Here is a 27728-nt window from a genome sequence, read left to right as displayed (position 1 = left end):
GTCCATGGAACTCTCCAGGCCAGAGTACTGGAGCAAGTAGCCTTTCCCTTCTCCAGGGGATCTTCCCAACCCAGGGATCAAACCCAGGTCTCCCACATTGCAGGTGGATTCTTTACCAGCTGAGCTACAAGGGAAGCCCCTAGTTACCTTGGGAGTTCTATTATTAACAACTTATAGGACTTCCCTGGTGGTTCAGTGGTTATTAAGAATCCACCACTAATGCAAGGGACACGTGCTCAATCCTTGGTCCAGGAAGATTCCACATGCTGCAGGAAACTACTGAGCCCACGCTCTGCAGTCTGCGAGCTGTAACTGCTGAGTCCACGTGTCATAACCACTGAAGCCATGCGCCCTAGAGCCTACACTCTGTAACGAGAGAACCCAGTGCAGGGAGAAGCCCATATACACCAACAAAGACTCAGCACAGCCAAAAATTAAAAAACAACAACAAAACCTTGTAACAATCTAGGCTGAATAGTATTATTACAGAGGAGCTCAAAAGCAAATCTGAGCAGACAGAAGAAAGGATCAGCAATCGTGAAAACAAGACAACTGACTGAGAGCTTAGCATCCACAGTATACGCTCTGGCAGTACATCCTGTCTTTCCCCTTTTATACTGTTACTGCCACAGATTACACTTTATACATTTATTCTCATTAACACAGCTTTTATGTTACACTTAATACACTTGCCCTTTAAATCACAAAAGACAAAGAAAGAAATTACAAACCAAACCAAAAGCACAGCAATACTGATCATCTTTACTAGTGTTTATTTTCTCTTATGGTTTCAACCTGTAGGGCAGGTCCAGTGGTAACAAATTTGCTCAGCTTTTGTTTATCTGAAAATGCCTTAATTTCGCCTTCATTACCAAAGTACAGTTTTGCAGAAGATAGAACTCTTGGTTGAGTTTTTTCCTTTCAGGACTTTAAATGCCTCCATGGTGAAAAAGCTATCTTAAAACTCAACATTCAAAAAGCTAAGATCATGGCATCCAGTTCCATTATGTCATGGCAAATAGATGGGGAAAAAAATGGAAACAGTAAGAGATGTTATTTTGGGGGGCTCCAAAATCACTGCAGATGGCGACTGCAGTCATGAAGTTAAAACACGCTTGCTCCTTGGAAGAAAAGCTACCAACCTAGACAGCATATTAAAAAGCAGAGACATTACTTTGCCAACAAAGGTCCATCTAGTCAAAGCTATGGTTTTTCCAGTAGCTATGTATGGATGTGAGAGTTGGACTGTAAAGAAAGCTGAGTGCCGAAGAATTGATGCTTTTGAACTATGGTACTGGAGAAGACTCTTGAGAGTCCCGTGGACTGCAAGGAGATCAAACTAGTCAATCCCAAAGGACATCAGTCCTGAATACTCATTGGAAGGACTGATGCTGAAGCTGAAATTCCAATACTCTGGCCATTGGCTGCAAAGAACTGACTCATTGGAAAAGACCAAAGGCAGGAGGAGAAGGGACAAAAGAGGATGAGACGCTTGGATGGCATCACTGACTCAATGGACATGAGGCTGAACAAGCTCCAGGAGCTGCTGATGGACAGGGAAGCCTGACATGCTTCAGTCCATGGGGTCGTAAAGAGTTGGACAAGACTGAGTGACTGAACTAAACTGATGGTTTCTATCAGCCATTAATCTATTGAAAATTCCTTTTATGTGAAGAGTTGCTTTTCTCTTGCTGCTTCCAAAAGCTATAAGGTTCACCTGTTTGGAAGCAGGTATCAAGAGCTGTCTCTGGACTTAGCTAAGGTTCTGTTGGGGAAAACTCTGCACAAGGGCTGGGCTGACCGCTGGGTGTAGAGAGGAGTCCAGGGCCCAGAGCTAAGGCTGCTGGAGCTCTAGCTCTACTAGAAGATGAAGGTGGGCCATATGTTGTATTTATCTACATTCACTTTCCACACAGTAGCTGCTCAAAACACACTCACTAAACTGAAGGCAGCCTGTTTCTCAAGATTTGAAATATTTAAAACATCTGTGAATTCCAGGAGTTTAAACATTCCAGCAAGGAGATCGAACCAGTCAATCCTAATGGAAATCAATACCCTGAATATTCACTGGAAGGACTGATGCTGAAGCTTCAATACTTTGGCCACCTGATCTGAAGAGCCGACTAAGTGGAAGAGATCCTGATGCAGGGAAAGACTGAGGACAAGAGGCAAACGGGGCGACGGAGGATGAGATGGTTAGATAGGATCCACTGACTCAATGAACATGAACTTGGGCAAGCTCCGGGAGATAGTAAAGAACCGGAAAGCCTGGCATGCTGCAGTCCATGGGGTCGCAAAGACTTGGACGTGACTTAGCAACTAAACAAAAACAACAACAAAACATTCTAGCAGGAAAAAAAAAGAAGGGCAGCACACCCCAGAGCATCCACTTTCCTAGGATGAAATCTATTCGGAAACAGCCACAGACCTTGAAATGCTTAAAATGGCTCACGGTCATTCTCCAACTTTGCCCTGGAGCCACATACAACTCCCCTTCTGCTTCTGAGGCACTGCACCTGGCTCTTGCCCCTTCTTCTTCAAGATAACTCAGTTTCAAGCCTCAGCTGCAGTATTCCTTCCACAGGAAGTCCTTCCGCTCCCCCCAAAATCCAGGTTAATAAGGCCTCTCCTGCTGCTGCTGCTGCTAAGTCGCTTCAGTCATGTCCAACTCTGTGCGACTCCATAGATGGCAGCCCACCAGGCTCCGCCGTCCCTAGGATTCTCCAGGCAAGAACACTGGAGTGGGCTGCCATTTCCTTCTCCCATGCATGAAAGTGAAAAGTGAAAGGGAAGCCACTCAGTCGTGTCTGACTCTTAGCGACCCCATGGACTGCAGCCCACCAGGCTCCTCCGTCCATGGGATTTTCCAGGCAAGAGTACTGGAGTGGGGTGCCATTGCCTTCTCTGGCCTCCCCTCCTAGGAGCTACCAAAGAGCCTCATACTCATCCGAAAACGGTCCTTACCACTGACCGTGAACCTGCCTGTTTCCGTCTCTGTAACAATGACGACAGATTCTAACTCTCACTGAGAACCTGCGATGTGCCAAGTGCCTTCCATCTTTTTTGCTCATTTAAGCCTCACCACAGCCCAACGAGGCACGCAGAAGCTATTATCTCCCCCAAGAAAGTGACAGAACCAGTATGTGAACACAGGCAGTCTGGGCCCAGAGTCCACTCTCTTAACATCATGCTATACTACCTGGTATTACAGTTTTGTTTTGTTTTTTTCAAAAATGACCATAAATTCCTTCTAATATAAGCACAAGAAAAAGATTCTAGAGAAATACAAAACGCAAGGTAATCATCACCGTCCATGGCTACCAAATGTGAGACCAAAAGGAAGGCTTGGAAAAAAGTGTCGGGCAATTTTATAAGCAAAAGCACTCACTTTATCAAGGTCAGAAAAAAAAGACCAAAGACAGAAACTGGAGGTTTCTACCACCACCCCACATTGCTTCTGCAAACTCGTTTCAGTAAGCCAGATTCTGTCGTGGCTTACTCTGACCTTACAGGGGCACAAGGAAGGAACCAAGTCTCCAAACCCCTCCCTCAATTTCCTGTCTCAGCTCCACCCATCCAGCTGCTCAGACCAAGCACTCTGAGCTTGCACTCTCTCACACTCCACACCTGGTGCTCAGAAAAATCCCAAAGACTCCATCTTCAAAATACATCCAGACTTGGCCACATCTCACCATCTCCAGGGCCTCCCCTTAGACTGAGCAACAGCTATCAACTCTTATCTGGAGTAACGCACTAGTCTAGCTGGACTTCCTGCTTCTCCTGCTGAAATCACTTGTTTCCTCATCAGGTACAAGTACACTCTCAATCTCCCCACCTCCCAGCCCACACACCTCTGTTGCTGTGCCCACAGGGCCCACGCTGGCCACCCAACACCTCTCCAGGGCCTGCTGCCGCCCTACCCTTGTTCCCCCTCATCTGATCTCTGGACATGCTGGCTCAATTTCCAGCTGCCAGCACTGGCATATCTTCACCTGAGAGTCTTCCACTGCTGCTGGAGGCCTCTCTGCCTCACAGAGATGGGCCCCAAGTGCCAACTGAGGATTAATGCTAGCTGGAAGCAGCCCAGTCGGTGGTTCATGTTATTATTGTACAGATTAGGGGTCAGCAAACTACAGTCCATGTCCTGTATTCATGTGGTCTGTGAGTTCAAAGTGATTTTTACATTTTAAAAGGGTTAAAACCAAGAAGACCTACAATTAACACCCCCCACCCCCACCCCGCCACCAAAAGATGCCACTTTCACCATAGAGGACTGGAATGCAAAAATTGGAAGTCAAGAGATACCTGGAGGGGAAAAAAAAAAGAGATACCTGGAGGAACAGGCAAATTTAGCCTTGGAGTACAAAATGAAGCAGGGCAAAGGCTAACAGAGTTCTGCCAAGAGAATGCACTGGTCATAGCAAACATCCTCTTCCAACAATACAAAGAGACAACTCTACACATGGACATCACCAGATGATCCGTACAAAAATCAGACTGATTATATTCTTTGCAGTCAAAGATGGAGAAGCCCTATACAGTCAACAAAAAGAATACCTGAAGCTGACTGTGGCTCAGACCATGAGCCCCTTCTTGCCAAATTCAGACTTAGGTTGAAGAAAATAGGGAAAACCACTAGGCCCTTCAGGTATGGCCTTACTCAAATCCCTTATGATTATACAGTGGAAGTGACAAACAGATTCAAGGCATTAGATCTGATAGACAGAGCGCCTCAAGAACTATGGATGGAGGTTCTTAACACTGTACAGGACGTGGTGACCAAAACCATCCCAAAGAAAAAGAAATGCAAGAAGGCAAAATGGTTGTCTGCAGAGGGCTTACAAATAGCTGAAAAAAGGAGAAGCGAAAGGCAAGGCAAAAAAGGAAGATACCTAACTGACTGCAGAGTTTCAGAGAATAGCAAGGAGAGATAAGAAAGCCTTTTTAAATGAACAATGCAAAGAGAAAGAGAAAACAACAGAATGGGAAAGACTAGAGATCTCTTCAAGAAAATCAGAGATAACAAGGAACATTTCATGCAAAGATGGACACAATAAATGACAGAAACAGCAGGGACCTACCAGAAGCAGAAGATATTAAGAGATGGCAAGAATACACAAAACTGTACAAAAAAGGTCTTAATGACCCAGATAACCATAGGTGTGTGATCACTCACCTAGAGCCAGACAATCATGGAGATGAAGTCAAGTGGGCCTTAGAAGGCATTACTATAAAACAAGGCTAGTGGAAGTGATGGAATTTCAGCAGAGTTATTTCAAATCCTAAAAGATGATGCTCTTAAAGGGCTGCACTCAATATGCCAGCAAATCTGGAAAACTCAGCAGTGGCCATAGGACTGGAAAAGGTCCGTTTTCATTGCAATCCCAAAGAAGGGCAATGCCACAGAATGTTCCAACTACTGGACAACTGCGCTCATTTCACATGCTAGCAAGGTAAAGTTCAAAATCCCTCAAGCTAGGCTTCAAAAGTATGTGAACTGAGAACTTGCAGATGTTCAAGCTGGATTTAGAAAAGGCAGAGGAGCCAGAGATCAAATTGCCAAGATCCACTGGATCTAGGAAAAGCAAGAGAATTCCAGAAAAACATCTACTTCTGCTTCACTGACTACACTAAAGCCTTTGACTGTGTGGATCACAACAAACTGTGGAAAATTCTGAAAGAGATGGGAATAGCAGACCACCTTACCTGCCTCCTGAGAAACTTGTATGCAGGTCAAGAAGCAACAGTTAGAACTGGACATGGAACAACAGACTGGTTCTAAATTGGGAAAGGAGTATACTGTCAAGGCTGTATATTGTCACCATATTTATTGAACTTATATGCAGAGTACATAATGTGAAATGCCGGGCTGGATGAAGCACAAGCTGGAATCAAGATTGCCAAGAGAAATATCAATAACCTCAGATATGCAGATGATACCACCCTAATGGCTGAAAGTGAAGAGGAACTAAAGAGGCTCTTGATGAAGGTGAAAGAGGAGAGTGAAAAGGCTGGCTTAAAACTCGACACTCAAAACACTAAGATCATGGCATCTGGTCCCATCACTTCATAGCAAACAGATGGGGAAAAATGGAAACAGTGAGAGACTTTATTTTTGGGGCCTCCAAAATCACTGCAGATGGTGACTGCAGCCATGAAATTAAAAGACCCTTGCTCCTTGGAAGAAAAGCTATGACAAACCTAGATAGCCTACTAGAAAGCAGAGACATCAGTTTGCTGACAAAGGTCCGTATAGTCAAAGGTATAGTTTTTCTAATAGTCATGGTGGATGTAAGAGCTGGACCACAAAGAAGGCTGAGTGCAGAACTGATGCTTTTTAACTGTGGTTTTGGAGAAGACTCTTGAGAGTCCCTTGGACTGCACAGAGATCAAACTAGTCAATTCTAAAGGAAATCAACCCTGAATATTCACTGGAACGACTGATGCTGAAGCTTCGATATTTTGGTCACCTGACTCGAAGAGCTGACTCACTGGAAAAGACCCTGATGCTGGGAAAGACTGATGGGAGGAGGAGAGAAGGGGACAACAGAAGATAAGATAGTTGGATGGCATCACTGACTCAGTGGACATGAGTTTGAGGAAACTCCAGGAGATGGTGAAGGGCAGGGAAGCCTGGCGTGCTGCAGTCCATGGGGTCATAAAGAGTCAGACACGACTGGGCGACTGAACAACAACATATAAAACAAAACAACCAAAGAAAAATTTGTGACAGAGGCTCCACGTGGCCTTCCTATGCGGCCCTGGGAATGAGTCTGCTGACCTGGCAGAGGGTGCAGCTCCCCCGATCGGAGGGGGAGCTCTGAGGCGGAAGACCTGCACTGTTCCTCAGTGTCCCCGAATGTGACTCTGGGGTGGCCCATGGTGTAAACTTGCTGGATAATGTACCTCCCCTTCCAGCTCCCTCTCCCACCCACTGACCACTATTCATTCCATCCTGTGCATAAGCTGCTGCGGCTGCTGCTAAGTTGCTTCAGTTGTGTCCAACTCTGTGCGACCCCATAGACGGGGGCCCACCAGGCTCCCAGGTCCCTGGGATTCTCCAGGCAAGAACACTGAAGTGGGTTGCCATTTCCTTCTCCAACGCAAGAAAGGGAAAAGTGAAAGTGAAGTTGCTCAGTCGTGTGTGACACATAAGCTCAGTTCAGTTCAGTTCAGTTGCCCAGTCGTGTCCGACTCTTTGCGACCCCATGAATCGTAGCATGTCAGGCCACCCTGTCCATCACCAACTCCCGGAGTTCACTCAGACTCACATCCATCGAGTCAGTGATGCCATCCAGCCATCTCATCCTCTGTCGTCCCCTTCTCCTCCTGCCCCCAATCCCTCCCAGCATCAGAGTCTTTTCCAATGAGTCAACTCTCTGCATGAGGTGGCCAAAGTACTGGAGCTTCAGCTTTAGCATCATTCCTTCCAAAGACATCCCAGGAATGATCTCCTTCAGAATGGACTGGTTGGATCTCCTTGCAGTCCAAGGGACTCTCAAGAGTCTTCTCCAACACCACAGTTCAAAAGCATCAATTCTTCGGCGCTGAGCCTTCTTCATAGTCCAACTCTCACATCCATACATGACCACAGGAAAAACCACAGCCTTGACTAGACGAACCTTTGTTGGCAAAGTAATATCTCTGCTTTTGAATATGCTATCTAGGTTGGTCATAACTTGCCTTCCAAGGAGTAAGCGTCTTTTAATTTCATGGCTGCAGTCACCATCTGCAGTGATTTTGGAGCCCCCAAAAATAAAGTCTCTCACTGTTTCCATTTTTCCCCATCTGTTTGCCATGAAGTGATGGGACCGGATGCCATGATCTTCGTTTTCTGAATGTTGAACTTCAAGCCAACTTTTTCACTCTCTACTTTCACTTTCATCAAGAGGCTTTTGAGTTCCTCTTCACTTTCTGCCATAAGGGTGGTGTCATCTGCATATCTGAGGTTATTGATATTTCTCCCGGCAATCTTGATTCCAGCTTGTGTTTCTTCCAGTCCAGCGTTTCTCATGATGTACTCTGCATATAAGTTAAATAAACATAAGCTGCACTCAAATCCCTGTCTCAGGGAGACCAAAGTAAAACATGCCCTCTACCCACTAAATGCTGACCAAACTCCCATGTATCCTTCAAGGCCACCTCATCTTTCCAACCCAAGCAGTTAGGCACCTCTCTTCTACACTCCCACGACAACTTGCAGACACTGCTCCTCAATTCACCTGCTTAATTAATGTAAGATATGTGAGGTGGGAACATGTCCTTCTAACTTTCGCATCCTCATACCAGCCACACGGAAGATGTTCAAGATGTGCAGGCTGATTTTTAACCTACCAGACGCTGTACCAAGGACTAGCTTCATGGTGTGCACCTATGTGGCTGCGTAAGGCCCCACGTTCAGAAGGGCCTGGAGCTTGGGGTTTAACGCTCTGCAGTAGATATGTAGAAATTCTTAACAAATCTATCTTTTGATTTGTGCTTCATAAACCAAATCCATCACATCGGCGCATGATGCGGAGTATAGGTTCACAGGTGGTCCCTCCACCCTTGGACAGGTGCGTGACCACCAGCACCCCTGCCCACCTGCGTCCCAGGATCTGGCCATCCCCTCCCAGTCCAGGTATCCATGTGCTGCTGCTGCCTACAGGTGCCCAACCAAAACCAGTAGGTGTTCAGCAGCGCACACCTTGCTGGGTCCTGGAGTTGGGTGAGGCGTTGGCCGTGGCTTATCCCAGGCTGGCTGCACCACAGCACAGTGGATGGCAGGAGCAACTTGGCAGGAGGAAGCCTTTCACCTACTCGCATCTGAGCATACTGCAGCACCTTTAGTGGTACTTTCCCCCTGCTTTTTGAGGAGGCAGCCCTGCACCTTCATGCTGCACTGGGTAACGATGGTGTTACGATGGGAGCTCAGGAGACACTGAAGACACACAGGAAGAGCACCCAGAAAGATGGCACGTGGGGGCGTGGCACAGGACTCCCCTCCGGAGGCACCAGCAGTCGGACGTGCTTCCTCTCTCCCCTTCTCAGGGGAGAGCAGCGCAGAACTAGGGTGGGGCGGTGAAAGTCTACAAGGGGAAACTTCTGAGATCTCCTGATCTCTCTTCTGTTTGAGGAAGTCTGGGTTGATAAGGGTGCCTTTGATCTCCTCCAAGCCCTTCAGAGCTTTTCCGGAGTTTGTGTGCAGGGCCAGGGGTAACTTCTGTTTGGAGGGAGCCTCTGGCTTCGGAGTGCTGAACAGGACCCAGGAGCGGCTGCTGTAGCTGGGCCCTGGGCTCCTGCATCTGGGTTTGGGGACACAGGTCTATGGTGCTCGGACGTCCTTCCTGGCCCATCAGCCCAGCTCTCAAAGCACAGGTGCAGACTCGGCTTCTGTTACTCAGATTTCTTTCTCATTCGTGAAAAGAATCTAATCATGTTCAGAGTGGTCACAGGGTACAGAAAGAAGGAGCCTGCTCTATGAGCCCCTGTATGCCCACCTGCAAAGGGGCCACGACAATCATGGGAAAACCTGAGCCACGGCAGACACGGGAGAGAGAGGTTGAGAGCAGAGGCCACCACAACCGAGACGTCCAGTCTCAGCCTGAAAGGGCTGCTTTGCTCCAGAGAAAAGGGAGGAGGAAAGGGCCATGTCTGCACTGGGATACCCACACACCCTGCAGGATTCACCTCCCTCAGGGGGTTTGGAATGGTTTCATGGTGATTCCAACTTGCTCTCTAAGGTAAAATTCACCCTCTGTAACCACGAGCAGCACGTTATGGAATCATAAGTGACCCACTGACCCCCACCTCTGGCCCCCAGGGACGGCAACCCAGCTGGCCTGGCACCCAGACACTGTTCCTTCACGCCACGGTGCACCCACCACTTCCCACAGCAGGCCCAAGCAACAGCACCCTCTGCCTTGCTGGGCCGCTACTGGGCATCCTGGTGGCCGAACTAGCTCTAGGAAATGTAAACAGACACCTGTCGCCACAGTGCCTACTTGCTACAAGTTTCATCAGATTTTCCCAAAGGAAAGCGCATTCATGGCTCCCAGGGTGACCCTGTGATGATGAACAGGTGCACAGCTCAGGAAGCTGCTAGAGCCAGACAGAGGTAACGAAAGCAGCAGTCCCTTCATCAAGCTGAACAAGTCTCTCGTTCCATGTACAATACAGGTAAGCAGTTGAATGGAGCCTGGGCATCTAATGAAATCACTAAAAGCGTTCTATTCACTTCTCCAAAGAAGACATACAGATGGCCAATAACCACACGAAAAGATGCTCGACAGCACTAATTATTCAGCTCAGTTCAGTTGCTCAGTAGTGTCTGACTCTTTGCAACCCCATGAATCGCAGCACACCAGGCCTCCCATCACTCAGACTCACGTCCATCGAATCAGTGATGCCATCCAGCCATCTCATCCTCTGTCGTCCCCTTCTCCTCCTGCCCCCAATCCCTCCCAGCATCAGAGTCTTTTCCAATGAGTCAACTCTTCCATGAGGTGGCCAAAGTACTGGAGTTTCAGCTTCAGCATCATTCCTTCCAAAGAAATCCCAGGGCTGATCTTCAGAATGGACTGGTTGGATCTCCTTGCAGTTCAAGGGACTCTCAAGAGTCTTTTCCAACACCACAGTTCAAAAGCACCAATTCTTCGGCGCTCACCCTTCTTCATAGTCCAACTCTCACATCCATACATGACCACAGGAAAAACCATAGCCTAGACTAGACGGACCTTTGTTGGCAAAGTAATATCTCTGCTTTTGAATATGCTATCTAGGTTGGTCATAACTTTCCTTCCAAGGAGTAAGCGTCTTTTAATTTCATGGCTGCAGTCACCATCTGCAGTGATTTTGGAGCCCAAAAAAATAAAGTCTGACACTGTTTCCACTGTTTGCCCATCTATTTCCCATGAAGTGATGGGACCGGATGCCATGATCTTCGTTTTCTGAATGTTGAGCTTTAAGCCAACTTTTTCACTCTCCACTTTCACTTTCATCAAGAGGCTTTTGAGTTCCTCTTCACTTTCTGCCAAAAGGGTGGTGTCATCTGCGTATCTGAGGTTATTGATATTTCTCCTGGCAATCTTGATTCCAGATTGTGCTTCTTCCAGTCCAGTGTTTCTCATGATGTACTCTGCATAGAAGTTAAATAAGCAGGGTGACAATATACAGCCTTGACGTACTCCTTTTCCTATTTGGAACCAGTCTGTTGTTCCATGTCCAGTTCTAACTGTTGCTTCCTGACCTGCATACAAACTTCTCAAGAGGCAGGTCAGGTGGTCTGGTATTCCCATCTCTTTCAGAATTTTCCACAGTTTATTGTGATCCACACAGTCAAAGGCTTTGGCATAGTCAATAAAGCAGAAATAGACGCTTTCTGGAACTCTCTTGCTTTTTCCATGATCCAGCGGATGTTGGCAATTTGATCTCTGGTTCCTCTGCCTTTTCTAAAACCAGCTGGAACATCTGGAAGTTCATAGATAATGTACTGTTAAGCCTGGCTTGGAAAATTTTGAGTATTACTTTAGTAGTGTGTGAGATGAGTGCAATTGTGTGGTAGTTTGAGCATTCTTTGGCATTGCCTTTCTTTGGGATTGGAATGAAAACTGACCTTTTCTAGTCCTGTGGCCACTGCTGAGTTTTCCAAATTTGCTGGCATATTGAGTGCAGCACTTTCACAGCATCATCTTTCAGGATTTGAAATAGCTCAACTGGAATTCCATCACCTCCACTAGCTTTGTTCGTAGTGATGCTTTCTAAGGCCCACTTGACTTCACATTCCAGGATGCCTGGCTCTAGGTCAGTGATTACACCATCGTGATTATCTGGGTCATGAAGATCTTTTTTGTACAGTTCTTCTGTGTATTCTTGCCATCTCTTCTTAATATCTTTTGCTTCTGTTAGGTCCATACCATTTCTGTCCTCTATCGAGCCCATCTTTGCACGAAATGTTCCCTTTGTATCTCTAATTTTCTTGATGAGATCTCTAGTCTTTCCCATTCTGTTGTTTTCCTCTATTTCTTTGCATTGATCGCTGAAGAAGGCTTTCTTATCTCTTCTTGCTATTCTTTGGAACTCTGTATTCAGATGCTTTTATCTTTACTTTTCTCCTTTGCTTTTCACTTCTCTTCCTTTCACAGCTATTTGTATGGCGTTCCCAGACAGCCATTTTGCTTTTTTTGCATTTCTTTTCCATGAGGATGGTCTTGATCCCTGTCTCCTGTACAATGTCACGAACCTCATTCCATAGTTCATCAGGCACTCTATCTATCAGATCTAGGCCCTTAAATCTATTTTTCACTTCCACTGTAGCTACCATACGATCCAGCAATCCCAGTCCTGGGAATATATTTGGAGCAAATGCTAATTCAAAAAGGTAACAGGCACTCTTAGGTTCACAGCAGCACTCCTTACAACAGCCAAGACATGGAAACCACCTAAATGCCCACAGACAGATGAGTGGATACAGAAGATGTAGCACATTAAAAAAAAAAGGAATATTAGTTATAAAAAGGAATGAAATAACGCCATTTGCAGCAACATGGACGGACCCAGAGATGATCATACGAAGTGAAGTCAGCAAGAGAAAGACAAGTATTATATTATATCAGTTATATGTGGAAGCTAAAATATGACACAAATGAACTTATTTACAAACAGAAACAGACTCACAGACATAGAAATTTAAAACCAGTTACCAAACGGGAAAGGGGAAGGATAAATAAGGAGTTTAGGATTAGCAAATACAAACTACTATATTAAAAAATAGATAAAACAAGGTCCTACTCTACAGCAAAGGGAAAAATATTCAATATCCTGTAACAAACCATAATGGAAAGAATATGAAAAATAGTATGTATACATGGATAACGGAATCACTTTGCTGTAGAGTAGAAACTGACACAACATAATAAATCAACTATCCTTCAATTAAAAACAAAAACTACAGGAACTTCCCTGGTAGTCCAGTGGTTAAGGATCCACCCTGCAGGGGCTTCCCTGGTGGCTCAGCGGATGAAAATCCACCTGCCAACGAGTGACACGTGGGTTTGATCTCTGGTCCAGGAAGATGCCACATGCCAAGGGGCAACTAAACCTGTGTGCCAGCACTACTGAAGTCACGCGCCCAGAGCCCATGCTCCGTGATGAGAGAGGCCCGTGCAATGAGACGCCCACACCACAACTGCAGAGCAGCCCTGCGCACAGCAACTAGAGAAAAGCCCATGCAGCAAGAGGACCCAGCGCAGCCAACAGAAATATACAAAAATTATTTTTTTTAATAATAATAAACACACAAACTTAAAAGAAAAAAAAATCCAGTGGCACTGCAATTGTCTCTCTCAGGCTGAGACTGTGGGAGGGTCTGTGTTCAGCATTACCATCTGGCACAGCTCTTGGCATATACTACAGCCATCTTGATTGAGGTAGCTATAAAACTCAACTGCATGCACTCTCCTCAACGACTACTATGTAGGGCCACTACCTCAAAAAGCCTCTCTGTCCTCTGTCTAGGCAGATCCTGGCCCACTGGCCCACTGCAACTGAGACTCTCTTTCTCCAGCTTCTTGGTCAAGGAGCAGACCCCTGCAGTGAAAGTTAACAGCACCAAAGTGTTCTTCATAAAGTTCATGTCACCCCAGTGAAGTGGAGAAACCACAGATGTGGATCCACCACACAGACCTGCCAGTTGCAGCACACCACTTACTATCTCTCCGTACAAGTTTCATCAGCAGCAGAGGAGCTAGGGAATAACCACCTCCTCCAAGGATGTCAGGCGAGCAAATGAAACAGCATGTGTGGAAGCGCTTGCACACGAAGCCAGTGCTCAGTGAAGATGAGTCTCCACTCCCTCTCGCCAGCCCAGTCCACCCTGAGGGCCACCACCCGTTCCCAGGACTGATGTTCTGCCAGACACACCTGTGGGATCTAAGACAGGTGTCCGCCCAGCTTGGCTGCAACTGGGCTGCTGCTGCTGTTCAGTCACCAAGCTGCGGCCGACTCTTTGTGACCCCATGGACTGCAGCACGCCAGGCTTCCCTGTCCCTCACCAGCTCCCGGAGTTTGCCTAAGTTCAAGTCCATCGAATCAGTGATGCCATCCAACCATCTCATCTTCTGTCACCCTCTTCTCCTTCTACCTTCAATCTTTCCCAGCATCAGGGTCTTTTCCAATGAATCGGCTCTTCGCAACAGGTGGCCAAAGAACTGGAGCTTCAGCTTTAGTGTCAGTCCTTCCAATGAGTATTCAAAACTGATTTCCTTTAGGATTGACTGGTATGATCTCCTTGCTGTCCAACGCACTCTCAAGACTCTTCTCCAGCACCACAGTTCGAAAGCATCAATTCTTCGGCACTCTGCCTTCTTTTATGGTCCAACTCTCACATCCATACCTGACCACTGCAAAGACCATAGCATTGATTATATGGAACTTTGTTGGCAAAGTGATGTCTCTGCTTTTTAACACACTGTCTTGGTCATAGCTTTCATTCCAAGAAGCAACTGTCTTCTAATTTCAAGGTTGCAGTCACCATCCACAGTGATTTCAGAACCCAAGAGGAGGAAATGTGTCACTGCTTCCACCTTTTTCCCTTGTTTGCCATGCAGTCATAGCAGCAAATGTCACGATCTTCATTTTTTGAATGCTGACTTTTAGCCAGCTTTTTCACTCTCCTGTTTCACCCTCATCAAGAGGCTCTTTAGTTCCTTTTGCCTTCTGCCATTAGAGTGGTATCATCTGCATACCTGAGGTTGTTGGTATTTCTCTCAGTAATCTTGATTCCACTTGTAACTCAGCCAGCCCGGCATTTCGAATGATGTGCTCTGCATATGAGTTAAATAAACAGGGTGACAATGTACAGCCTTGACGTACTCCTTTCTTAATTTTGAACATCAGTTGTTCCAAATAAGGTTGTAACTGTTGCTTCTTGACCTGCATACAGGTTTCTCAGGGGACAGGTAACAGGTAACCTGTCTTAGGAGACAGGTCTGGTATTCTCATCTCTTGAAGAGTTTCCCACAGTTTGTTATGATCCACACAGTCAAAGGCTTTAGCATACTCAATGAAACAGAATTAGATGTTTTTCTGGAATTCCCTTGCTTTCTCTATGATCCAATGAATGTTGGCAATTTGATCTCTAGTTCCTCTGCCTTTTCTAAACCCAGCTTATACATCTGGAAGTTCCTGATTCAAGTACTGCTGAAGCCTAGCTTGAAGGATTTTGAGCATAACATTACTAGCATGGGAGATAACTGCAACTGTCCAGTAGTTTGAGCATTCATAAAGAAAGCTGAGTGTCAAAGAATTGATGCTTTTGAACCGTGGTGCTGGAGAAGACTTTTTAGAGTCCCTTGGACTGCAAGGAGATCTAACCAGTCCATCCTAAAGGAGATCAGGCCTAGGTGTTCATTGGAAGGACTGATTTTGAAGCTGAAACTCCAATACTTTGGCCATCTGATGTGAAGAGCTGACTCACTGGAAAAGACCCTGATGCTGGAAAAGATTGAGGGAAGGAGGAGAAGGGGATGACAGAGGATGAGATGGTTGGATGGCATCACCGACTCAATGGACATGGGTTTGGGTGGACTCTGGGAGTTGGTGATAAACAGGGAGGCCTGACGTGCTGTGGTTCATGGCGTCACAAAGAGTCGGACATGACTGAGTGACGGAACTGAACTGAACTTGAACATTCTTTAGTACTGTCTTCTTGGGAAACTGGGATGAAGACTGACCTTCTCCAGTCCTGTGGCCCCTGCTGGGTTTTCCAAATTTGCTGACTTACTGGGTGGATCACTTTAAAAGCATCATCTTTTAGGATTTTAAGTAGCTCTACTGGAATTTCATCATCTCCACTAACTTTACTGGCAGCAGTGCTTCTTAAGGCCCACTTGACTTCACACTCCAGGATGTCCAGCTCTAGGTGAGTGATCACACCATTGTGGTTATCTGGGTCAATAAGATCTTTTCTGTACAGTTCTTATGTGTATTCCTGCCACCTCTTTTTGATCTCTTCTGCTTCTATTAGGTCTTTACCACTTCTGTCTTTTACTATGTCAATCACTGCATGAAATGTTCTTTTGATATCTCAAATTTTCTTGAAGCGATCAGTAGTTGTTCCCCATTCTATTGTTTTCCTCTATTTCTTTGCATTGTTCATTGAAAAAGGCCTTCTTGTCTCTCTCTGCTATTCTCTGGAACTCTGCATTCAGGTGAGCATACCCTTCCCTCTCTCCCTTGCTTTTTGCTTTTCTTCTGCAACTGGGCTACACTGGTTGCTAAATACTATCACATTTGCCTCTTCCCCCATCCCCAGCCCCATTCTAATTCACCTTGAGTCACAGAATCTTCCATACTTGAGACCTTAGCCACAAAGGTCAGAAAGTTTTCATACCAGAGGCCCCTACCATAAATCCAAGGACAATTTGTTTTGAAACACATGTGTGATATCAAATTATTCATTCAAAGATAAATCCCAGTTGCACCCAGCTACATTCACAGCTGCTGCCCACATCACACACTCCCTGTCTGGGAAGCTGTCTAGACCCAGCTGGCCAAATCCAATCCTCAGAAGGCGAGTGGCAAGAAGAAACACCCTTTCCTTTCTGTTACTAGAGCTGTCCTTGTGGAAAGCGAGTCACAACTACCTCTTCAACTGCCCATTGAGAAGACAAGTTTAATTCAGGGTGTTCATCCATTATGGATTTACTTAGCGCCCTCCCAGGTGCAAAGGCACATACACAGAGGCTATCACAGAAGTGAGAATTTAGGACAGGGGAGCTGGACACCACCCATCCCTACAGAAGGCGATAGGAGCAATAATGACCATGAGTGTCACCACAAACCGCTGCTCCAGAAGTCAGAATAAAAAGTACTTTTAGCTGAGATGTGGTAGAACTTTTCAAGACAGACACAGTCTAGTGTTCTCAGCATGTAGGCCCCTGGCCTGGGAAGTTGTTTAGAGACGCACATTCTTGGCTTCACTCAGACCTGAGGAACGAGAAACTCTGGGGTAGAGCCCGGCAGTTTCGTTTAACGGGCCCTCCTGGTGATTCTGATGCTAGAGCAGCTTTAAGAATCACTGCCCAAGCACATGAGCCAGACCTAGAAAAGGATGATTCTCAAAGACAGAGATGCGTAAATTGACTTAAAGGAAAGAATACAAGCAAAACCAAGAGCTGGGTTCTCAGAACACTCCTAATTCATCAGGTGCAGGATAAAGCCACAAGCATCTTATCATGTACAACACAAATTAACAAAGTTTAAACAAATATTCTGAACCAGAGTGACGAGAGCGGCGCCACAGTGCCACAGGTGCAGGCACCAGGATCCCCGGCCTGGATCTGAACTCCGTTCCCTGCTCACTGGCTGTGTAGACTAGGCAAGCTTTAATCCTCCATCCTCCCTTTGGTCAAATGGAAATATAACTGTACCATTTCCCAAGGTTTTTATGAGGATCAACGAGACATTTAATTATATACCTGCTGAAGGGTCCAGCAGGAAACTCTCAATGAATATGCTCATCTTTCCTTGTCCTAATTAAGGAAGAACTTGGGATCATTAACAACTGAACAGCGAGTTCAGTCCTGAACCATCCTTCTTCCAACACAGCAATGTAAACTTCTATAAACATTAGATGTGCAATGAATCTGGAAACCAGAATTCTTCCCAGAGACCAGGACAACGAGGTGGGCTCTTTTCTTGTCAGTGTTTGCGAGCCAGAGGGGACCCCTGGTTATCACCTTACATCAAGCCTCTCCTTCTACAGTGTCTTCATCAGCCACAGCTTTCAGGGTTCTCCGGGGCCCTGGGACAGCACAACAGACATGGAGAGAGGGCGGCACAGCTCTCAGTGCTGGTGAGCGCGGCAGGCCCAGGGACCAACCAGGTCAGAAGGAGGCTCCTCAGGAACACAAGAAAATGACTGGAGAGGGAGGTGCCTGGTGATCCAGAGGTTAAGAATCCACCTTGCAATGCAGGAGAGACCGGTATGATCCCTGGTCCAGGACCTAAGACCCCACATACTGCAAGACAACTAAGTCCAAGAACCAGAGAGCCCGCACGCTGCAAGTACTGGGCCCACACACAACTAGAGAGTCCATGCAACAAAAGATCCTGCGTGAGGCAATGACAGGCCCGTATGTAGAAAACCCTATCCTGGGATTAGCCTGCAACACTGATGGTATCCCAAGAATTGCTGAAATGGACTGTTCTTGCAACACTCCTAGGCTCCTGCTCTTAACCAGATACCAAAAGGAAGCTACCACTGCTGAGAAGGAAAATTAAAAGATCACACTTTTATTCATCCTGCAGTTTCTTAGAAACATCTCAACGTTATTTTGAGAAATTGTCAATAATATGAACAAACCTGGCGACTTACTAAATTAGGGCGAGCCTGGACTGTTCTAGTGCAGTGGCTTCCACCCCAGGACTAGAGCTTCCCACTGGTGGGCCGGGATGAGCCTCAAGTTCTACTGTGTAAAAAGACACAGTCCAAGGGCTACACAACAGTCAGGGTTAGGAGGTCGACTGGCCCACCATATCCAGGGCAACTTGGAAACATACCAGCAGGCTAAGATGCAGAGCCCCGTGAAGAGAATGATGGGGATGGGGTAGGACGCACAGAACAGCCCATGGTTGTAGAAGGCCTGAGATATCTTCTCACGCAGCCTTTCAGTCAGGGTCATCCTCAGCTGAAGTCACCTTGCTGCCATCCCGGAAAGTGACCATGGATCAGCCTGGCAAACGCTGGATGGCACTGACAATGTATACCATTTGCAGACACCTGGCAAGAAGGGAGAAAAGCAAATTAGCAAAGAGTACCTGGCTGTGAACACTAGGGCACCCAGGGGAGGTGGCGGGGATGTGGAGACCCAATCAGGATGTGTACAGGCAAGAGCTGGAGACATCCACTCCAGCCCACACATGCATATGCACATGTGCATAATCTTGGTCAGCTCCTAGTGACTGTGGGCAGTGTCCAAGTAAGTCTAACCAAAGAAACCAAAAAACTGCCCCTCTAGCTCTAGAAGCAAACTCTCAACCGTCTTCCACATTAGGCACTGTCTTAAAAAGGCCATTCCCTCGAGAGGGCATTGTTCTCATATGTGGCACAGGAAAGCATGCCTGTGTAATCGACAGCACCTTCAGCTGCTCTCAGCCAAATGGACATTCTGGAAACCCTCCCCCCTGTTCTCTGTGCAAAGGCCAGACCAAGAGAAATCCTTGGGAAAAACCTTCAAGGACTAACCCCTCAAAAAACACATTTCTTGCACAAACAGTGATTCACTGATAAAGAACGTTCAGTGAGGTCAGCCCTCAACGTAAAAACACGAAAAAGCCTAGGCCCCTGACATAAAACAAACTGCACTGCAAGGTGGAAGTCTCTGCTTCTGGTCCCCCGTTGCTCTGGGAACATGTGGGGCAGAGGGCCCCTTCTGCTCCTGCTGCCCAAGCTGTCTCTTTCTTTGAGTGACAGCGCCCAGCGCGACTCAGAACACTAGCTTTCTGCACAAGATCCGCCCTGCATGGACTGTCAGTTAAGGTCCTCTCCCTGACCCCCACCAGGCTGGTCATGTCTGTCTCCCTGGACTTTGACTTCTGATAAAAAGAAGCAAAACTGGACATGGTGGTACTGAATCCTCCCTGAGAGGTTCCAGCTCCCAGATCACTTTGCTGCTCTGGCTCCAGTCCTTTCTGAAGATTTATTAGGTCTTCCTTCCGGCCATCCCATATCCTTCCAATTAAATCTCCGTTTTGTCTGTGCGTTGCTTCCCAACAGAGAAACTTACACCCCAAAAAATCAGAATATAAAATTCTAATAGAAAGGCCCAGAGATCTAGAATTCCTTTCCCTGCTGAGCTCTCCAATGAAATTCACGTTTAAATCTACTTCTGGAATTCCCCAGTGGTCCAGTGGTTAAGAATCCACCTGCCAATGCAGGGGACACAGGTTCAATCCCTGGTCTGGGAAGATTTCACACGCTGTGGAGCAATGAAGCCCGCGGGCCACAACCACTGAGAGCATTGTACTAAAGCCCATGAGCCGCAACTGCTGAAGGCGCGTGCACCGACAGCCCGTGCTCCACAGCAGAAGCCGCGGCAAGGAGAGACCACACGGCACGACTAGACAGCAGCCCCCACCTGCTGCAACAAGAAAAAAGCCAGCATAGAGCAATAGAGACCCAGCACAGCCATTACATTAACAAATAAAAATAAAACCATATTTCTTAAAAAAAAAAAAAAAAAAAAAAAAAAAATCTACTTCTGTTCCGTGTTGCTCTTTTCCAGTCTGTGCTACACAGAACCTGCCCAGACGTGTGTCTCAGCGTGATCTGGCTCACTGATGAAACCCAGGCCAAAGAGGTGATGCCTCAGAAGTGTGAGACCAGAAAAGAGAAGCAAGAGCAGTCACACCACAGCCGGTTAACAAGAAGGAATTCACTCCATCAGCCTTCCTGGAGGCACAAGTGGCAAGCATGCGTGCAATCCTCCAGTCCAAGAACCTTCTAAGCAAACACGACACCGAGCCTCTGTGGGTCAACTCAAAAGGCAGCAGGCAGGGGAGCCAGCAAGTGACAGCTCTGCCCAAGTAGCAGAGCTGCTGACAAGAGCCCAGCCAGTTCCCAGGCTCACCTGCAGCCCCAGAGCTCATGAAGGTCTCAGGCCAGGGCCCACAGAACGACCCTGCAGCCGCGCTCCCCACCAGCATAACCCAGGACTCTGGGGAAGTGACCTTTCTGCTCCCACGCCCCTAACCCTCCATCCTGCCCCAAGGGGGAAACGAACACTAATGAGAAGCCTGTCTGTGGAAAGACACTGTCAGGAACAAGCTGGAGCTTTTCCAACCTCAGTCCTCTGCCAAGCCCCACGTCTCTTCCCCTAAAGGTCCCCAAACCAAGTCCACCAGGAAACTGTGATCCTACTAATCCTAATCTTTTTCTCAGGCCTCTTCTGTTATCTTATACATGAAATTACTAATATGAGGAAACAAAAACAAAAACATCTCCCTTCATTCTGCACCAAGTCCAAGTCTTTTCTGACATGATCTTAGTCATTTTCAGTTCCCATTCATCTTTATTATGAAGTAAAGTTATGACCAACCTAGATAGCATATTCAAAAGCAGAGACATTACTTTGCCAATAAAGGTTCGTCTAGTCAAGGCTATGGTTTTTCCAGTGGTCATGTATGGATGTGAGAGTTGGACTGTGAAGAAAGCTGAGTGCCAAAGAATTGATGCTTTTGAACTGTGGTGTTGGAGAAGACTCTTGAGAGTCCCTTGGACTGCAAGGAGATCCAACCAGTCCATTCTGAAGGAGACCAGCCCTGGGATTTCTTTGGAAGGAATGATGCTGAAGCTGAAACTCCAGTACTTTGGCCACCTCATGGAAGAGTTGACTCATTGGAAAAGACTCTGATGCTGGGAGGGATTGGGGGCAGGAGGAAAAGGGGATGACAGAGGATAAGATGGCTGGATGGCATCACCAACTCGGTGGACCTGAGTCTGAGTGAACTCCGGGAGTTGGTGATGGACAGGGAGGCCTGGAGTGCTGCAATTCATGGGGTCGCAAAGAGTCGGACACAACTGAGTGACTGAACTGAACTGAATTGTTCATTTTCATAGCACCCGGAAAACAAAATCATGAAACAAACAAAAAAAGAAGTCCAAATTCTAGTTCCTTACACAGCCCACCTACCTGGACCTGGCAAGAGAATTAACTTATCTTTCCTCCACTATGTTCACTTTGACACAAAGCTATTCCAAAGCCCAATTTATCCAACCTGAACTGAAATTTTCTCTTTCCTACATTGCCCCACACTTATAAATTTCTTCAGCTCAAAATCTACACTCTGAACTCAGCTTCCCGAATTTAAAGAGACACAACAGTTTTTACGTGATATGTACACATACAGTGGAATGTTATTTGGCCACAGAAAGGAATGAGGTTCTGATATACACTACAACATGGATAGACCCTGCAAACATGCTAAATGAAATAAGGCAGATGCAACAAGACAAACTTTATGTGATGCCACTTATAAGAAACATCTAGATTAGGAAAATCCATAGAGACAGAAGACAGATTAGAGGTTACTAGGAGCCTGGGGACAGAGAGGATAGGGAGTTACTAATTACAGCTTCTTTCTGGGTTGATGAAAAGTTTTCGAAATAGATAATGGTGATGGCTGCACAACACTGTGGATGTAATTAATGTCCCTGAACTGCACAATTAAAAATAGTTAACATGGCAAATTTTATGTTTATACATATTTTAACACAATAAAAATAATTTAAAAAATTAAAAACATAATTTAAAAAAATAAAAAACAGTGACTTGAAATAATTTTTAAAAATTAAAAATAGACACAATATGTAGAAGGGATGGAGGCCCTGGGGGCCTGAGTGGACCTATTACACAAAAATGTAAATGATTTTGTCCAATGCCTTCATGGGAGACCCTGCTACAAGCAAAAACAAAGGGCTCTGTTGTTATAGACCAAAATTATAGAGCTGTATCGGAGAAGGCAATGGCACCCCACTCCAGTACTCTTGCCTGGAAAAATCCCACAGACGGAGGAGCCTGGTAGACTGCAGTCCATGGGGTCGTGAAGAGTCGGACAGGACTGAGTGACTTCACTTTCACTTTTCACTTTCATGCATTGGAGAAGGAAACAGCAACCCACTCCAGTGTTCTTGCCTGGAGAATCCCAGGGACGGGGAAGCCTGGTGGGCTGCCATCTCTGGGGTCGCACAGAGTTGGACACGACTGAAGCGACTTAGCAGCAGCAGCAGCATAGAGCTGTATGTATCAAGAAAAAAAACTATTGGAACCAGGACAAAGAACAGCCCTGGAGGAAGTCTACAGAGAGGACAAGCCCAGATCAAGTCAGACCCACTGGCTCAGAGGACAAAGGGCACAAAGAACAGGAGGAGTCCCTGAGGGCAGGCTGGGGAGGCAGACAGGTGCCACTGTGTCACGAGCTTGCCGAACCTGTGATTCTGAACCAGCCCCAAATCAGATCACAGATGCGCAAGTTTTAGAAAAATCCATACACGTTAACATACATTAACATAGAACATTTTTTTTTTTTTTAAGAGATGATGGTCTATTTTGTGCCTATATTCACCAAACTTTCAGCATTTAAAATTCTCTTCAACCAACTCACACAAGTTAAACACTCAACCAAGAAAAATAAATGTGTCAAAGCCTCAAGGAGAGAGTAGGAAAAGAGATGCAAAAAACGACATAGACTGCAGGCTCTGTCTCAAAGCTTTCCAAGATCATTTGTTGAAAAGCCTTACCATCTCCCCTAAATTTCAGCCATACTGGACCCATCATGCTTATTCTTACCACAAATATTTACTATCTCCTTTCTCTGGAATAAATACCCAGAAGTGAAACTGCTAGGAAACATAAAATGTACTATACAACCTAAGACTGCCAACGTATTTTCCAGAGTACCCACACTGTTTTACACTTCCACCAGACGCGACTTCGTTTCTTGGCATCCTTACCAGCATTTGGTATTGCTACTATTCTTTATTTTAGCAGGATTAATAGGAGTGTATAAGTATCTTATTTGATCTTGATTTGCATTTCCCTAATGGCTAGTGAGAGGAAAACGAGAAAAAGAAAGATACACCCATTTGAATGCAGAGTTTCAAAGAATAGCAAGGAGAGATAAGAAAGCTTTCTTCAGTGATCAATACAAAGAAATAGAGGAAAACAACAGAATGGGAAAAACTAGAGGTCTCGTCAAGAAAATTAAAGACACAAAGGGAACATTTCATGCGAAGAAGGGCACAATAAAGGACAGAAATGGTGTGGACCTAACAGAAGCAAAAGATATTAAGAAGAGATGGCAAGAATACACAGAACTGTACAAAAAAGATCTTCATGACCCAGATAACCACAATGGTATGATCACTCACCTAGAGCCAGACATCCTGGAATGTGAAGTCAAGTGGGGCTTAGGAAGCATCACTATGAACAAAGCTAGTGGAGGCGATGGAATTCCAGTTGACATATTTCAAATCCTAAAAGATGATGCTGTGCAAGTGCTGCACTCAATATGCCAGCAAATTTGGAAAACTCAGCAGTGGCCACAGGACTGGAAAAGGTCAGTTTTCATTCTAATCCCAAAGAAAGGCAATGCCAAAGAATGCTCAAACTACTGCACAATTGCACTCATCTCACATGCTAGTAAAGTAATACTCAAAATTTTCCAAGCCAGGCTTAACAGTACATTATCTGTGAACTTCCAGATGTTCCAGCTGGATTTAGAAAAGGCAGAGGAACCAGAGATCAAATTGCCAACATTCACTACTAGATCATCGAAAAAGCAAGAGAGTTCCAGAAAAACATCTACTTCTGCTTTACTGACTACACCAAAGCCTTTGTGTGGATCACAATGAACTGTGGAAAATTCTTCAGGAGATGGGAATACCAGACCACCTTACCTGACTCCTGAGAAATCTGTATGCAGGTCAAGAAGAGACAGTTAGAGCTGGACATGGAACAACAGACTGGTTCCAAATCGGGAAAGGAGTGCATCAAGGCTGTATATTGTCACCCTGCTTATTTAACTTATATGCAGAATACATCAACATCATGCGAAATGCCAGGCTGGATGAAGCACAAGCTGGAATCAAGATTTCTGGGAGAAATATCAATAACCTCAGATACAGATGGGCAAATGACACCACACTTATGGCAGAAAGCGAAGAGCCTAGAGGAACTAAAGAGCCTCTTGACGAAAGTGAAAGAGGAGAGTGAAAAAGTTGGCTTAAAACTCAACATTCAGAAAATTAATATCATGGCATCCAGTGCCATCACTTCATGGTCAATAGATGGGGAAACAATGGAAACAGTGAAGAGACTTTATTTTGGGGGCCTCCAAAATCACTGCAGATTGTGACTGCAGCCATGAAATTAAGACACTTGTTCCTTGGAAGAAAAGCTATGACCAACCTAGACAGCATATTAAAAAACAGAGACTACTTTACCAACAAAAGTCTGTCCAGTCAATACTAGTTAAATCTTCTTTAAAGATTTGACAGAATTTACTAGTGAAGCCATCTGATCTTGGGCTTTCTCCTTCTGTGTGGGAAGTTTTTAAACTATTAACTCAATCTCTTTATCTGTCAAGTCTATTCAGATTTTCTATTTCTTCTTGAATAAATTTTGTTAGTTTGTGTGTTTCCAGAAATTTGTCCATTTCACCTAGGCTATCTTATTTATTAGCATAATATTTGCCGTTCATAGTATTATAGTCATTTTTATTACTGAAGGTTGGTGGTACTGTCCCGTTCCCACTTTCTGTAATGATTCCAGTTATTTGAGCTTCCTCTTATTCTCTGTTGATCTTTTAATAAAACAAACTCTTGCTTTTATGTACTTCACTATTTTCCTAGTTTCTCTGCATTTGTTTACACTCTAGTCTTTATTATTTTCTTCCTTCTCTTTGTTTTGGGTTTATTTTTATCTTTTCTAGCTTCTTCTTTTTCTTCTTTCTCTAGTTTCTTAAGGTTACTGATCTGTTTTTTGTTTCTTAATACAGGCACTAACAGTTGTAAATTTCCCTCTAAACACAACTTTAGTTGTATCCCACAGCTTCTGTATTTGTGAATTTTTGTTTGGTTTTCATTCATCTCAAAAGTATTTTCTAACTCCTCACGTACTTTCTTCTTTGATCCACTAGGTATTTAGGAGTTGCTGAGATCTCCTTATATAATATATTCTAGTTATTCTAGATGTAAGTCCCTGCCAGATATGTTGTTCACAAATATTGTCTTCAAATCTGTAACCTGTCTTCTTAAAATTCTTTTCACAGACTCTATGATAGAGCCAAAGCTTTTAATTTTTTTTTTTTTTGATTTATTTATTTATTTTGGCGGGACTGGTTCTTTATTTCAAAAAGACATTTATCAATTTTCAGTATCAAAGCCGTTACACTATTGGTTTTTTTTTCTCCCAGTTGGTCCCCAAAGAGACCACACCAAAGGAGAGAACATTTTAAGCCAATTAAGCTGCAAGATGCACCCCTAACAGACCTCACTGAAACCTCATCAAAAAAGGGGGATTGGGTAGGGAAAGAAACTTTAAAAGATCAGCGCCCTGCTAGCCCACAGACTGTAGAGAGCTCTCACAGGCAGAGGGGTGACCAGTGTGCCTCAACCCCAAAGCAGCAAAGTTCCAAAATATAAAAATTTACAAGTTTTGTACATACGCTTTTCAAGATTTCTCCAGCAGTAACCAATACAAAGCACAATGAGATGGCACTTCTAGAGACAGCAGCTTCAGACCCAGAAAAGGGTGATGAGATGAGTTTCATATGGCTAAATCAGTGGCAAAACATAATTTTCTTTCCTTTCTTTCAAGGAGGCAGGTGAGCAAATAAGTGGTCACTTCAACATAAGGGGCACATGATCCATTCTGTGAGCAGTTGGGAACAGGGTAGAGCTGGGACAAGGATTTGGTCTCAGGTTTCACCATCTTAATTGTTTGGTCACTTTTGATGAAAAAAGAAAAAAAAAAAAGGTTTTCCAAAGATACCGTAAAGCTGAAAACCTGAACAGCATTTTTTTTTTTTTTTTTTTGGTTAACTCCTCCTGGAATCATCTTTCTGGTTTGGCAGGTACTTTTTACAGGGCAATGAGGTTTCCCCAAATGGAGCCTTTCTCTGGGCTGCTAGGCTCTCAGTAAGGCAGGCCCAAACCTTTTCCCTTTCTCTCTGGAGAAGGTAATATGCATTAAGCTGAAATGTTACCTTCCAAAAGTGAGAAAGGGATTAGACTGCTGCTTCAGTTCTACGGAATTATCTGGAATGTTTTTTTACAAATGGTTGTAACATCAAGAACAAAAAAGGTAATTACAAAATGTGTACATCACAACATGCTTTTAAAGACACTTTGTATTGTGCTCACATTCCCTTAAACGTTGTTCCCAAAGGTGCTCAGCCTCTAGCCCAACTGGAATCTCTGGGGAGAGGCAGAGACCGTTTGGCAAAAAGGACACAGGAGTAGGGGGGTGGGAGAGGTGGCGAAAGGATATTTAGCTTTTAATTTTTGATCAAGTCTAATTTATCCTATTTTTTTCCCCCTTTATGGATCATGCTTTAGGTGCCATGTATAAGAATTCTTCACCAGACTTCCTTGGTGGTGCAGTGGATAGGAATCCACCTTTCAAAGCAGGCGACACAGGTTCGATCCCTGGTCTGGAAAGATCCCACATGCTGAGAAGCAACTAAGTCGGTGGGCCACAACCACTGAGACAGTGCTCTGGAGCTTGCAAGCCGAAGTTACTGAGCCCACATGCCACAACTATTGAAGCCCATGCACCCTAGAGCCTGCACACCCCAACTACTGAAGCCTTCACTCTAGAGAGTCTGTGCTCTGCAACCAGAGAAGCCACCACAATGAGAAGCGATGAGAAGCTCATGCAAAGAGTAGCCCCTGCTCATTGCAACTAGAGAAAGTCCATCCAAAGCAATGAAGACCCAGCACAGCCAAAAAAAATTAAAATGCTACAATAGATAAAAAATAAATTTTTAAAAAAGAATTCTTCACCAAGCTTTACTTCTAAAATCTTTCTCTGATGTTTTCTCCTAAAATTTTTAATTGTTGTATATTAGTGGCTCAGCGGTGTTTGACTCTCTGCGACCCCATGGACTGTAGCCCACCAGGCGTCTCTGCCCATGGAATTCTTCAGCCGTTTCCTTCTCCAGGGGATCTTCTGGAACCAGGGATCAAA

The 27728-nt window shown here is 45.2% G+C and overlaps 1 protein-coding gene across 3 annotated transcripts in view; it reads right to left on the bottom strand.

Annotated features, from left to right (window-relative positions):
- SCAP (SREBF chaperone) overlaps positions 1–27728 on the bottom strand; it is a 98289-nt gene that overhangs the window by 30065 nt on the left and 40496 nt on the right. For all 3 annotated transcript variants that reach the window (XM_055558554.1, XM_055558556.1, XM_055558555.1), the window contains one exon: positions 18541–18760. In XM_055558554.1, the coding sequence (XP_055414529.1) occupies positions 18541–18662 (122 nt within the window). In that variant the 5' untranslated portion in view covers positions 18663–18760. The remainder of the gene's footprint in view (positions 1–18540; positions 18761–27728) is intronic.

This window comes from Bubalus kerabau, chromosome 20, assembly GCF_029407905.1.
Source record: "Bubalus kerabau isolate K-KA32 ecotype Philippines breed swamp buffalo chromosome 20, PCC_UOA_SB_1v2, whole genome shotgun sequence".
Lineage (NCBI taxonomy): Eukaryota > Metazoa > Chordata > Mammalia > Artiodactyla > Bovidae > Bubalus > Bubalus kerabau.
The sequence above is the reverse complement of the archived record's forward strand: the minus strand, read 5'-3'. Positions and strand labels throughout refer to the sequence as shown.